The 14074-nt window shown below is 54.0% G+C and overlaps 1 protein-coding gene across 2 annotated transcripts in view; it reads left to right on the top strand.

Moving 5' to 3' along the window:
• LOC111141426 (histocompatibility minor 13) overlaps positions 1–14074 on the top strand; it is a 41688-nt gene that overhangs the window by 17148 nt on the left and 10466 nt on the right. For both annotated transcript variants that reach the window (XM_022493969.1, XM_022493968.1), the window contains exons 4-9: positions 4058–4146; positions 5855–5940; positions 6038–6163; positions 7593–7650; positions 10589–10672; positions 13855–13891. In XM_022493969.1, the coding sequence (XP_022349677.1) occupies positions 4058–4146; positions 5855–5940; positions 6038–6163; positions 7593–7650; positions 10589–10672; positions 13855–13891 (480 nt within the window). The remainder of the gene's footprint in view (positions 1–4057; positions 4147–5854; positions 5941–6037; positions 6164–7592; positions 7651–10588; positions 10673–13854; positions 13892–14074) is intronic.

Below are 14074 nucleotides of genomic sequence, written 5' to 3'. Positions count from 1 at the left end.
AAGCGCATTCGGGATCTTTCTGCAGTAGTCAGATAGGAAGCGCCGGGCCTGTTCACAAAAGGCATCAAAAGCCAGTTGGATTTGACCTTATTTCCCTAGGCACACTGGCAGGACATTGTGGTACTCAAGAGCGTGGGTTCAGGAGATGTTGGCCCTGGAACCGAGTCCTAGCTCTGCCAGCTCGACAATTTGTGTAAGCTTCTCAAGGCCTCTGAGCATCATTTCCTATAAAACGGAGACACTTAAAAAAAAAAACAAAAAACAAAAACGGAGACACTGCAAGCACCTCCTCACTGGGGCGTGGGAAGGATCAGGTGAGCCACGACTATAACATGGCTCAAGCACTGTACCAAGTGCGCCATGAGTTGTGTTTCTGGTCCAAGATCATACAGCTGGGACTGGAATTCTGGTCTTTTGACTGAGCTCAGTGTTGTCTTCAACTTTACCTGCCCTTTCCCCATACAGTCTTGTTCTGGCCATCTGATAAGAATTTTAGTCCAGCCCCCGTCCTAAAAAATGAAGGCCTAGAGAACCTACCTGAGTGACTTGGACCTCACAAAACCGTGGCAGACCCAACCTCACAGGGCAGAGCTCTCTGACGGATCTGGGGGACAGTGGGGGCAGTCGCTTCCAAGCACTGGGACCCATCCTTCCCCATGCTGATTAGGGTCCCCCTAATTCTCATCCATCCCACCCCTTCATCTGTGAGAGGCTTGAGATTCCCTGGCCTCCCTGTGACCCAACCACGACCTCAGAGAACCCAGTGTATTTTACCTGTCTTTTTAAACTAATTCATAATTTTGACTGGTAGAAATTATTTTTTTATTTAAATTTTTTTAAAAGATTTTATTTATTTATTTGACAGAGATCACAAGTAGGCAGAGAGGCAGAGAGAGAGAGAGGAGGAAGCAGGCTCCCCACAGAGCAGAGAGTCCGATGCGGGGCTCAATCCCAGGACCCTGAGATCACGATGTGAGCCAAAGGCAGAGGCTTTAACCCACTGAGCCACCCAGGCGCCCCGACTGGTAGAAATTATTGACAGAGAACCAATAGCAACTGAAACTGCACATGGTAAAATAGATTAGTGACTAAAACTTAACAGAAGAATCTTCTCGATGAAATTTATAGCACAATATTTGACCTGGCAAAATCAGACCTCATAAACACAACCGGTAACCATGGGCAGGAGCGGCACTCACCACACAGCATCAGAGCTGTCCTGTGAAAAATTTCATACAGACCAAAAACGGTGGGATGAGAGAAATTGTTTTGAAAAATTTACATGGAGAAAAACTGAATCAGATGCACATAATTTGAGCAAAAAGGGAGGAAAGCATAATTTAATCATGTTATATGGAAAGCTAAGCCAAAAACATTTTTCTTTTTCAGTCAGATTGAGTTTTCTGAAATACTTTCTCAACGAAAGTCTACAGTATAGTTAGAATTTCTATGAGCTGTTTATATTCACAAACTTGGAGGCAGACGTCCGTCAGGATCCAAACCAGAGGGTCCGAAGGTGGGGTTCAGGGAAGGTGAGGCCCTGAGGGGTTGTGTAACCACCAGGATTCATGGCTGGTTGAGGCAGGGGGTTTGAGCCCAGGTCTGTCTGACTTCAAGGCCCATATTCTTCCCAGTTTGGCAGGAGTGAGGGGGAAACAGATTATAGAGGGTGGGCTGGCCACTGCTTCCCAGCAATCCTTCGGTCCCCAGAGGACTGGGGGAACAGACCTGACGAGGGACTGGAAGAGCCTGGCCCCCAGCCGAGTCAGCCCCTGGTGGGGATTCTCGTGGATCTTTCCACCCCTGCTGCCACCCCCCAGCCTGCCGCCTGCCTTCACCTTGTGCAGCCACCAAGATTTACAAGCCCATGCCAGAAGCCTTCCTGCCAAGGGAACCTCAGCTTATTTTTATCATCTCTGAGCTCATACCCCATCCAGCTGACCTTTAGGGGAAAAGGACCCATAAGGTCAAAATCTACCACCCTAGGAAGAAAAGGTCAGTTTTATCGACCCTTGCTTTCCACTCCCAGGGGAGAAGGACACCAGGATGTGGTTTCCCAGCAGGAAGCAGTGACCTTTAGGTTTGATGTGAGCCGTGAGGGCTGGAGAGAGTCTCTGCCTGCTGCAGAGGTCTGCCTTCAGAGGCGCTCCGTGAGCATTTACCAGCTGCTGCCCAGGCCCCAGGCCTGCCGTGGGTGGGGGAAGGTGGTGAGACGGGCCCCCACTCTCAAGTTCAGGCTCACCGGCCAGGTTGCTTGACTCTTGCCCTGCATTATCCAGCGACCCTTCTTTGCTCGGGATAACCAAGTCACCAGTCTGGAGAGTTCTTCCCTGAAGTCAGAGCGGTAGTTAAGCTTACAGGCTGCCAAGCATTCATTTAATCATCTTAATAACTAAGAGGAAGATCTTATCGTAGTGTTCCAAATGAGGAAACAGTTGCACAGAACAGTTAAGTAACTTTCCGAAGATCACACAGCTAATCAGTGGCAGAGTCAGGATTTGAATCCACGAAGTCTGGCTCCGGAGCCACTGCGCTCTGCTGGTTCAGAAGTGAAACATCAAGCTCCTAAGGAAGAGGCCGGTCTGCAGTGAAGGCCTTAGCTCCTCGGGCCTTAGCTCCTCGGGCCTTTTCTCTGTCTCTGCCCACACGCTCTGGCTTCAGGATCTCCCAGAAGTGATTCAGCAAACTGAGCTGAAGGTAGCTTCCAGCATCATCTCTCCCAGCTTCTGCCCCCCACTTCTCAGAGCCCTCCTGTGGAAGCCCACTCCTGGTTGCATACCTGTGCCCGCCACATTTGGGTTCAAAGGGCTCTCTTGTTTGTGCCAGAGCCCTGCAGACGGGGAACCTGCTTGACAAGTGGGGAAACAGGCCCTGAAATAGTTCTTAGCTCCACATCTTCTTTCTCCAACCACCAGGGTCTTAGAAAGGGAGCTTTCTTTCCCTGCCTTTCTGCTGTGCCCTGGGTACCTCTTGGCCTACCAGTTTACCTGGGCCTATCGTTTACCTACCAGTTGGGAGCACCATTCTGGATTTGCCACCTCATCGGTCACTGTCAGGCTGATCCAGTGTTGCCAAATGCTTTTGAGCTCAGGCTCTGGACAAGTGCCAGCATTGACGGACGCTCAGAGTTCTTATTTACATCCCTGTTGTGGGTCCAGAGTTGGGCTAAGCCTCTCCCCTGCCTTCTCGCTTACCTTCACAGCAACGGTTTGAGACAAGTGATATTGTTACTCCCACGTAGAGCTAAGGAGATGAGCCACTGCGGTGACTCGCCCACAGCCACACCGCTAGCATATGGCGGGGTAGTCTTCTGGGCTGAGCTGCACCCAGGGCCAGGTTGGGCCTGGAGGCCCTAATTTGTTCATCTTTGTCTGAAAATGATCCAGAAAAGAAAGTTTCTGTTCCCTGCCTGGCCAAGGCACAGAGTACACCGGGTGATCTGAGACCATTTTCCAGAGATGAGGCTAGCCCATCCTGAGCAGCGGAGCCTCTTGGAAGGAGTGGATGTGAGGCGCTCCTCCACCTCGGGGCTGTGATTCATCGAGCTGATTGAGTCCAGCTGAGTTTATAAAACACTCAGGCCTGACGAGTCATGGAGTGGGGGGTAGACAGTAACCATCAGATCATCTGACTTGATAGGTGTGGAAGAGTCGAGGAATATGCATTCTTGACAAGGGACTCACAGAGCGTGCTCGGACCAGACTCTGGCATCCGTTCCTGTTCTAAAGCTGCATTTTACATGGAAGTCTGGCCCAGATTTGTGTTTCTTGGACGAGAACCAAGAGGCAGCGTGGGAGCACTAGGATTCCAGAGACCTGTGTTTGAGTCCCTGCTTAGATGGGGAGTCAGCCCTGGGCAGTCCCTTACTCTCTCAGGGCTTCCATTTCCATCTGTGAAATAGGGCTGGTAACTCCTCCCCATCAAGAGGACTCCCCGTCAGGGCAGCTGCGAGGGTGCCGGGAGGAAGGACCTGTGAATGGGCACTTCTGGGATGGTGTTGGGGCTGCGATAGCCCGTGGGGGTCCTGTTTGCCAACCTGCTTTGTCTTTCCTTCCAGCCCCTTCATGAATAAGTTTTTTCCAGCCAACTTTCCAAATCGACAGTACCAGCTGCTCTTCACACAGGGCTCTGGGGAGAATAAGGAAGGTCAGTGCCGCCTGCTTTCCCTGGCCTTGGGGTTCACTCACCTCTCTTCCCCTTTGTCTCCAATATCAGGGTTCTCCACTAGAGCAAGGGATGGAAAAGGTGGGCTCTGCAGTCACATTGCCTGGGTGGGAACCCAGCTCTGCTGCTGCCTACACGGGGGGCTCTGAATGCCTTTACCTCTCTGAGTTGTTGTGTTTGTTCCAGCTGTAAAATGAAAACGATACATCTGGTACCTCCCTCACAGCATGTTGTTAGGACTGGGGGTCAGTGATGAGGGGCGCACTCAGCACACGGCCTGGCCCGCGGCAGCACGCGGTGATGTTGGCCGGCATAGCAACTTGTATCATACCTGTATGTAATGTGATGACTCTTACCTGAGACCTGGAACAGGGCTTGTTTGTTTGTTTGTTTGTTTGTTTGTTTAAAAAAATGAAAACTCTGGGACCTTGGGAAAAGCCTGGGCTTTGGGGGTTGGTTCGGATAGGAGTGCTGGTGCTATAACACGATTGGCGAGGGCTTGACCAAATGAAAAGTATTTCTTGCATCAAAGTCTGAGCTTGGGAATGTCACTCTCTCTTACGGGTGCCTGCCACATTCTGCCTTATTCCCAGAGAGGGGTGACTTTAAGTCATTCCTTTTCGCATCTCAAATGCATCTGTGCCTAAGAGATGATTGTTGAACTTAAAAAAAAAAAAAAAAACTAAGCTTGCACCACAGAGTCTTTGAGGTCCAAGGCTCCATCTGTCTTGTGCTCTGTCACATTCGGGTGACTCTTGGGCCCAGAATGGTGTACTGTCACCATATCATGGGTCCGTTTAGCTATAGGGCACGTCAGAAGATGTGGCCATGAGCCGATTGGCTTCACATCCAGTTAAAAATCACCAAGGTGATTCCTGAAAATAATACTATACTAGGTTAACTAACTTGCATTAAAAACCAAAAAAAAATTCCCCAGGATGCCATCACCAGAGAAGAGAGAACAAAAATTGGGGCCAACCAGCAGTCCATTCCACTCTGGAATCTGAAAGAAGTGGCTGCGCTCTCTCACCCTGGGCAAGCCCCACCACCTTCCTGGGCTTCCTCACTGGGAAACTTGGAAGTGATAGGGAATGTCTGCCTCAGGGCCCCCCTCAGGAGAACACAGGGGCTCTCTCCTGCTTTCTCTCCAGGGCTCCAACTGTCACCTTCTTCCTCTTCCTCTTTTGCTGGTGATGTAGGGCTGCCAGCAACCTTCTTGCTTTCCTTTGATGGCAAAGTAGGAAGATTCCCGAATGGACTGGGACCTAGCTAAAGACCTGGGTAGCAGCTGGCATTGACCGAGCACCCACTGTGTGCCAGGCACTGTGCTGAGTGTTTCGTGAGGACCACTTCCCTTGCTCCCCAGAGCAGCCCTGTGGGGGAGGTGCCGCAGTCCCCTTTTTACAGAGGAGGAGACTGAAGCTCAGAGAGGGACCTGCCTCCCCCAAGGTCACCCAGCTACAAATGCAGAGTCCGTGCTTCTGACACCACGGACCACCTCCCACTGACCCCGCACCAGGCCTGTGTTCTCTCTGGGCCTCCAGGCCCTCCTCTAGGAAATCGGGGCGGGAAGGGGTTGCTGGGGAGGCTCTGACAGTGCCCACAGCCATGCCCTCCTCCGTCCAGGGGCTGACAGGTGGGAGGGGCAGCCCCGCCCCGGGGAGTGGACTTACCCGGCCTCTCTGCCCAGAGATCATCAATTATGAGTTTGACGCCAAGGACCTGGTATGCCTGGGCCTGAGCAGCATCGTTGGCGTCTGGTACCTGCTGAGGAAGGTAAGGAGCCAGGGCCTGGGGCAGGATGAGGGGAGCATGAGAGAGGACGCGGGGGCAGGGTAGACAGACAGCCGATCTCACTCCCGCCTTTCCCCAGCACTGGATTGCCAACAATCTCTTTGGCCTGGCCTTCTCCCTTAACGGGGTGGAGCTCTTGCACCTGAACAACGTCAGCACCGGCTGCATCCTGCTGGGTGGACTCTTCATCTACGATGTCTTCTGGGTGAGTGGAGCTGGGGCACAAAGGGCCCCTTGCCAGGCTCCTGGGTGGCTCAGTTGGTTAAGCATCTGCCTTCGGCCCAGGTCGTGATCTCAGGGTCCTGGGATCGAGCCCCACATCAGGCTCCCTGCTCAGTGGGGAGTCTTCTTCCTCTGTGCTCTCTCTCCCTCTCTCAAATAAATAAGTAAATTTTTTTTAAGGGGGTTTGCTTGCCTCCTCTGTCCCTGTCTTGAGGCAGTCATCTGATGGAAGGCGGCTGCCTCAGCCTGGAAATTAAGACCCTAGAGCAGGTCTTCTCTGGGCCCATTTGCCCTCATCTGTGAAACAAATGAGAGAGCAGATTCCCCACATGGCTGAGAGCCCACCCTGTGCCCCAGGCCTTCTAGCCACCCTCACTTCTTCTCCCAGTGGTCCTGGCAGAGCTGTTCCTTTCCTCTTTCTTTCTGGCAAGCAAGTTGGGACCCAGAGAAGTTGAGGCAGAGGAGGTTAATACTGGTGAATGGGCCCAGTGCGGGCACCAGTCTGAGGACAGAGGCTGCTGGGGGGCAGCACATTCTGGCACACACTGGCCCCTCACATGCCACGCTCACTCCCAACAGGCATCACTGAGGGATCAAGGGCAGCCTGACTTCGGCACCTTTCCCTGGCCTCAGGCAGCCTCTTTCCCCCTTAAGTGGGTGGTGCTGGAGGACTTCATCTTCTAGGAGGAGCAGAGCCCTGAACATACAGGAGACCTAGCCTGGGCCATCAAAGGCCCTTTCACAGCTCCTTCAAATTGCCCTGTTTATTGCCCAGAACCAGGAGTCCCACGAGGTATCCCTATGACCAAAATCAGTAGCCACCTAATCTCGGGTTCACATCTAATCTGGAGCACCTCATCACTCCCTACCCCTCTCCCTGTGGGTCTCAGGCAGCATTGTGTCATGACGGGGGCACATGGGTGGCTCAGTCAGTTAACCATCTGACTCTTAGTTTCGGCTCAGGTCATAATCTCAGGGCCTTGAGATCGAGCCCTACATCAGGCTCTGAGCTGAGAAAGGAGTCTCCTGGAGTTTCTCTCTCTCTCTCCCTCCCTCTGCCCATCCACACGTGCTCTCCCTCTCTCTTTCTCTAAAATAAGTCTTTAAAAAAAGAGAGCGGGGGGTGGGCACCTGGGTGGCTCAATGGGTTAAGCCTCTCCCTTCAGCTCAGGTCATGATCTCAGGGTCCTGGGATGGAGCCCCACATCGGGCTCTCTGCTCAGCGGGGAGCCTGCTTCCTCCTCTCTCTCTGCCTGCCTCTCTGCCTACTTGTGATCTGTGTCTGTCAAATAAATAAATAAAAATCTTTAAAAAATAAGATTAAAAAAAAGAAAAGAAAAGGAGTTCCTAGGACAGTGTTCCTTTCCCGTCTGGCCCTCACCTCCCTCCAGACTCCTGTCTTCTCCTCCTAGGTATTTGGCACCAACGTGATGGTGACGGTGGCCAAGTCCTTTGAGGCACCAATAAAATGTAAGTGACCACATCCACCGTGGGGAGCCCCTCTCTTTCCACCTCATGGCCCTTCCCCCCTCATGGTCCCTGTTTTGGTCCATACCTCTCCCTTGGCTCTTCCACATGCATCTCTTCCTTCTCCACGCTGTCCTGTGTCTCCAGCCTGGTTTCTGTCCCCTTTTGATTCATCTGGCTGTGTTCACACACAGCCATACTCTGCCCAGGCCCTGGCGTCCTGCCGCTTGGCCCCAGTGTGTGATGGGAGAAGACAGCAGGGCTGTCTAACAGGGCCTGCAGCGGGGCCCGTGGGGGCTCTCCAGGAAAGGAGGTTCCACACTAAGGCCCAAAGCCGCTCACTGGGCGCGCTAGCCAGCACGGTCTGTCCCGCACCCCTCACACGGCTCCGGTTTTATTCTTCCATGTAGCTACCCGTTGTTTATAAAGATGAGAAAATCCAGTGATGGGCATCTAGGCATCAGTAAGCAGTGCAGAAGTGTCATCCCTCTCTGTAGCAGGCCTGCGGCACAGCGTCTCAGCCGTGCATTACCGACCCTCAGCAAGTGCAGTCACCAAGAGCTGGCTGGCTTCAGCTTCCATCTTCAGGGGCGGCCACCTGTCCCTGCAGCTCATTGCCTCATGGTCCCAAGCTAGCTGCCACAGCTCCTAGTACTGACTCCTCACTCAGCCATGCCCAGAGGCAGAGAGAAGGAACTTCATGCCTCAGTAGAGAAGGAGTTTTCCCCCACAGGCCCAAACCCAAACTGGTATTGGGGGCGGCGGGGGAGGAAGCATGATCAGGTTTGAGTTTAAGGCTCAGAACACTCAAGGGTTCTCTCCTGGGATTACGAGACCCAAAGAAGAGGATGGAATGAGTCAGGCTGATAGCAAGAAATAAGGGGAGAGTCTTGTTGGCAAGGCTTTGGTCTTGGGAAGTGAGCACCATGGGCACTGGGCAGCCAGGGTGAAGCTGGCCTCAGAGGATTGAGAGTGAGCTATTGTCCTCAAAGTCTTGCTGCTGCTACAGATGGGCCTCCGTGAGCTGGACAGACACTCCTGGATGCACACTGCTCCCAGGTACGATGATGGTCCCAGCTCAGTGACTGGAGGGAAACAAGTTTCTGCCAGCTTTGGTTTGAATAAACCAATGGGCCCATGAGCCAGGCCCTCCTGCTGGGGAGACGGAGGATCACAATGGACAGGCCTGGGTCACGGCCCTCCTCAGTGTCTGGGAGCAGAGTATTTGAGTTGGCAGCCCCCCAGAACCAGGGGTGTAAAAGCAAGGCTGTTCTGTGGCAGGAGAACAGGTGCTGGGCCAGCCAGGGCGGCCCCTGGTCCCCACGTGTCATGATAGATGAAGCCAGCCCAGGTGCCAGAAAAGCTTTCATGAAGGATAAAGAACACTTGTTCACCAAGGAGGCAGGGGCAGCGCAGGCCTTTGAAAGAGCAAACAGGGCTTCAGCGAAGGGCAGAGGCAGGGAAATGCACGGAGGGCCCTGGGAGCAGAGGATTGGGGAGGGAACGTGGCTGAGTTTAGGAGAGCAGCAGAAAAGAGGCCGGATTTGGGAAGCCAAGAGTATCATTCTAGGAAGCCTGGACTGCCCAGGGGGCAGTGAATGAGCCATTGGAAGGCTCTGAAGAGGGCAGTGACACCGTCAAACTTGGGTTCTGGCATGGGGAGAAGGCCCATTGCCCTCAACTGCTAGGCGTGGTGCTCAAGCAGGATAGCAGAGTGCTTAAGCTGGGCTGCCTGGATTGGAATCTCAGATAGGACACTAGCTGGTTGGGTGGCCTTAGGCAAGATCTTCATTCACCTCTCTGGGCCCTGGTTTTCACATCCACCTCTTAGAATTGAATGGTACGAGGACTGGGAAGATCGAAGGCGGGGATCTGTAAATCACAGTGACTGGGCACTCAGGGCAGGAAGAAGTAGGTGGGGAAGGGCATCTGTGTGTTCATTAGGGAGGCACAGGCTCACCTAGAACCCCCTGCATACCTCTGCTTACGTATCCTTGGCCAGAGCTGGGTCATGTGGCCACCCCTAGCTGGAAGGGAAGTCGGGAATTCAGGGGCCAGGGTTGTCCAGATTGCCCCAGTCTTGTCCCATTCCCTGGGAAGGCTGCTGCACCCCAAGTCAGAACTGGGTTGATAAAGAAGGCATGGGGTGACAGTTAACAATGTGTGCAAATCATCTTGATTTTCACAATTCTTTGGGGGTCAGTTCTCTTGTACCCATTCACAGGTAAGAAAACTGAGGCACAGAGCAGCTAAGTAACCTGTGCAAAGTCACAGAGCAGAGCCAAGATTCAGACCTATGCAGTCTCACCTTGGAGCCTGCACCTAAGTGCTCTTCTGCTCACAGGTGCTATGGAGGGGCGCCTGGACGGCTCCACCTCCCTGCTCTCCCTTGTGTTCTCTAGCTCTCTTTCTCAAATAAATATTAAAAAGAAAAAACAGCAAGGCGCTATGGATGAGATCCAGTTCCACCACCTCTTGCCATTAACCAGGCACAGAGGAGGCATCTCTATCCATCCATCCATCCCTTTGCCGCAGAGCAAGGCCACCACCTGTCCCCACCCTCACCGGAATGAGATGGAAAGCCAAGTAGATGTCAGCACTGTGTGGGCTTTTTGGTCTCTTTCATCCGTGTGGCTTTAGAGTCAATCCCACATCACCAAAGGCTCCCATAGCTACCAAAGAGCACTGGAGTGGTGTGTTGTGTGAGTCCTAGCGCCATAAAGGCAGGCAGCGTTTGATCTAGGTGACCCTAGATTCGTCCCCCTCTAACCTACTGTGGTTCCAGGTGGAGACTTTGCCCTTCAGCCTGTCCCTGTCCTCTTGCCTCCATGCTCGCCCATCTTTAAATGCAGGTGTGTGCGTTTCATGCAACAGAGGTGGGGGGATAGACTGACTGAATTTGCCTCTCACCAGTTCCTCGCATCCCTGCCTCCCCCCACAGTGGTGTTTCCCCAGGACCTGCTGGAGAAGGGCCTCGAAGCGGACAACTTTGCCATGCTGGGACTCGGAGATATCGTCATTCCGGGTGAGCTGGCCGGGGTGGGTGCCCCAGTGCGAGTGCTGGAAGGACCTGAGAGGGGGAGTATTGCGATGCAGCATCACCACTGGGAGTGGGGAAGCGACGGAGATTCCAGACACCCAGCCCCGTGTCAGCCCATGGTCGAGCACCAGTCACATGCCAGGTGCTGAGCCGGGCAGCTGGGGCGGCGGGGTGGGTGGCGGGGGCGCGGGAGGACAGCAGTGAGCAAGACTGTCTTCACAGAGCTTCTGGTCTGACTGCATAGTCCTTACTCCAGAACAGCTAAAAGAAGTGTCTGTGACAGACTGAAGTACATTCTGTGAGAAGCGCATCTCATGAGGCTTCACGCACGTGCCTGCCCCTTGCCAGTGTTTCTGAGTAGGACCTATCCGCTGGGACTGCCACTGTCCCCAGGGTCCTCCTCCCCCGGTCCCAGGGACAGCGTGCCTGTGTGCACGGACGCGGGGCACCACGAGCGGGCACTCCTGTCCTCTCGGCAAAGGGCTTGTCCACGGGAGCAGACCGCAGAGCCGTCCACATGTGGGTGCTCGTCGGTGCACCTGGGTTCCGGGCACACAGCCCTGGGGGCCCACAGCCTGGCCTGACCCTGGGGCAGCCTCAGCTGCCAGCCCAAAGCTTCGGGGCAAAGCCGAGCTCCTGCTCTGCGGGCCACTGCCGTGGCTGATCCAGGATGTGTGTCTCTGTAGATCCGGGCCTGGTGGCAGGTATCCGAAGGACACACTTGTTCCTGTAGTCCAGAGGCTCAGAGTCCAAGGACGAGAAGCACCCCTGGTGCTTGCTTAAAAAAAGAAAGTGCAGAGCAAATGAAAAGCCAACCTATGTTTCACTCTAAGAAACGATGGCAGTTCTAATATTCTGGGATGGTGGCACAGCCACTTCCCTTGCGACACTTTGGTGTTGTGTGGCCGTAAGGAGAGGTGATCTCTTACCAGCGAGGAAACAGGCCCGGAAGTAAAGGGACTTTCATAGCTTCATGCACTAGCAAGGCCCGAGCCCAGGTCACCCATCTGCAGAAAAAGCCTCCCCTGTTAGGAATGGCCCGTAACAGCAATGGCAGCAGTAGGCAGGTGGTCGCCGCAGCTGGGCGCCCACCCCCGGGCCAGCTGCTTCTCCTACATTGTTGATTTGCTGCTCCTCGAAGCCCAGTGAGGTAAAGGTATTTCCATTTTACAGATGAGCTAACTGAGGCTCAAAAAGACTTGCTCAAGTTCCTGGGCATGTGGGGAGATGGTCTTGAACCCAAGACTCTCCATAACTAAATCACAGGGCTGTGAGGCCGGGGCAGGGCGGGTGCGCAGCTCCGTCGGGCAGAAGAAGTCGAGTCCTGGAAAGCAGCCAGCTCACTGTGCGGGGCGTGGGCTGCACCAGGCACCCCTCAGCTTCCCCAGTATCCTGGGTGGTCATGGTTCTGGACTTGGGGTGTGCACAGGACACCCCTGCGTGTACCTACGTATCTAAGTCTTCCAGTGATTTCAGTAGCTGAAAGTCGACTGCACCCTCGCAGCGCCCCAGTGGCACCCCTTAAAGAATGGGCTGCCCCAGAGCGCTGCTCTGAGGACCAGGTGCCTGACAGGCGGTAAAGGCTCTGAGTTGGAGACCAGTTGTAGAATTCGTCCGCCAGGGGGATGCTGAGTCCCCAGCTTTGTTTTCAGAAAGGTGGCATTTGTCTTCCCTCTCCAGCCACCCACTCCCTCCTCACACACAGTCCCCAGGTCTCTGGGGGAGACTCCCTCACTTCCCGACTGAACATCAGTCATCTGCTGAGGCGCCGGGCTGGCTCAGTGGAGCGTGCAACTCTTGATCTCGCGGTTGTAGGTTCGAGCTCCACATTGGGTATACAGCTTGCTTAGGGATAGAATCTTTCAAAATAAATAAATAATAAAATAAAGGAAGTCCTGGGACGCCTGGGTGGCTCAGTTGGTTAAGCAGCTGCCTTCGGCTCAGGTCATGATCCCAGCGTCCTGGGATCGAGTCCCACATCGGGCTCCTTGCTTGGCGGGGAGCCTGCTTCTCCCTCTGCCTGCCATTCTGTCTGCCTGTGCTTGCTCTCTCTCCCTCTCTCTCTGACAAATAAAAAAAAAAATAAAAAAAAAAAAAAAAAAAAAAATAAAGGAAGTCCTACGCTGCCAGTCAGTGCTTCTGATCAGCTCAGCCCTTGCCCTGTCTGAGCCCTGAGACCAGCAGGGAGACAGACACAGACAGTCATCGTATGTGAGTAGCAGACAGAGGCTGGCCCGGCCAGCTGTGTCTTGGAGAGTCTTGGGCTTTTGGGGTGTCTGGGCTGGGGTTGGAAGTGCCAGTAGGGGTGCAGTGGGTGGGCAGAATGAGTCATCCTCCCCCGCCCTCCCGCAGAGCCTCCTGATGGTCTGCTTGCCCCTCCTCCGCCCTCCAACTAAGCAGTTGCCACGAGGCCTGTTCCCAGAATCTGTTTAGGTTGTTCCCCTGCTCGGAATTCTTCCATGTGTTCCCTCACTCAGGGAAGAAACCCATTTCCTCCTTGTGCCCCACGGCCCCACTTGGCTGGTCCATCCCCTGCATCTCCTTCCTGGCTCTTTGACCCATGCTACACCCTAACCCCTCTTCCCTCAGGACCTTTGCATGTGCTGTTCCCTCTCCCTGGCAAGCGTCACTTCCTTAAAGAAGCCCTTCTTCCTCTTCCCCCCAACATCCCCTCGCCTGCCAGGTATCCCCAGATATACCTACCCATGACATAGAAAGCACCCTTTCACAGTTAGGATCTCAGAGTGAATTTTGTTCCTGTTGGATTGCCATGTCCACCTCCTGTCACGTTGGTTGAGTTCTGTGGGTGCAGTGATTTTGCTTCCTGTTGTCTCCAGGGCCTGGTACTTAGAAGGCCTCCATAAACATTTGGGTAGATGGGCCCAGTGTGACACAGTAGAGTGCTATGAGGTCAGTGTAGTCCCAGACCAAAGCTAACTCCTGGGACCTTCTTATTGTTCTGAGGAGGCCTGATGGTAGACAGGATTTCTGCTGGCGGTCGGCAGTGTTGGCCCCAGTGACTTCTCCATGACTGGGAACACCAGGTTGAGTGTTCGTTCACTACCCCACTCCTCCCCCCTCCTCCCCATCCCAGGCGGGAGACTCCATTCCCAGGCCTTCCCAAGGTGCTGGCTTCCCTGCCACTAACCCTGGCTCTCTGCCCACAGGGATCTTCATTGCCTTGCTGCTACGGTTTGACATCAGGTAAGCTACTTGGAAACTCTAGCCCTCAAGCTCCATGAGTGGGGGGTCTTCCCTGGGCAGGGTACCCCAGGGGCTCCTTGGTGGCTTTCAGGAGCCTAGAAGAGGTGACCTCTGATCAGACCTTCTGCCGCCGCAGTGGCCGGTGCGATTCTGATTTATCTGCACTTTGACGTACTGAGTGTT

This window comes from Enhydra lutris, unplaced genomic scaffold (genome assembly GCF_002288905.1).
Source record: "Enhydra lutris kenyoni isolate GAN:26980312 unplaced genomic scaffold, ASM228890v2 scaffoldscaffold6, whole genome shotgun sequence".
In the NCBI taxonomy this organism is placed as follows: Eukaryota; Metazoa; Chordata; class Mammalia; order Carnivora; family Mustelidae; genus Enhydra; species Enhydra lutris.
Note: the sequence above shows the minus strand (reverse complement) of the source record. Positions and strands in the feature narration are given on the sequence as shown.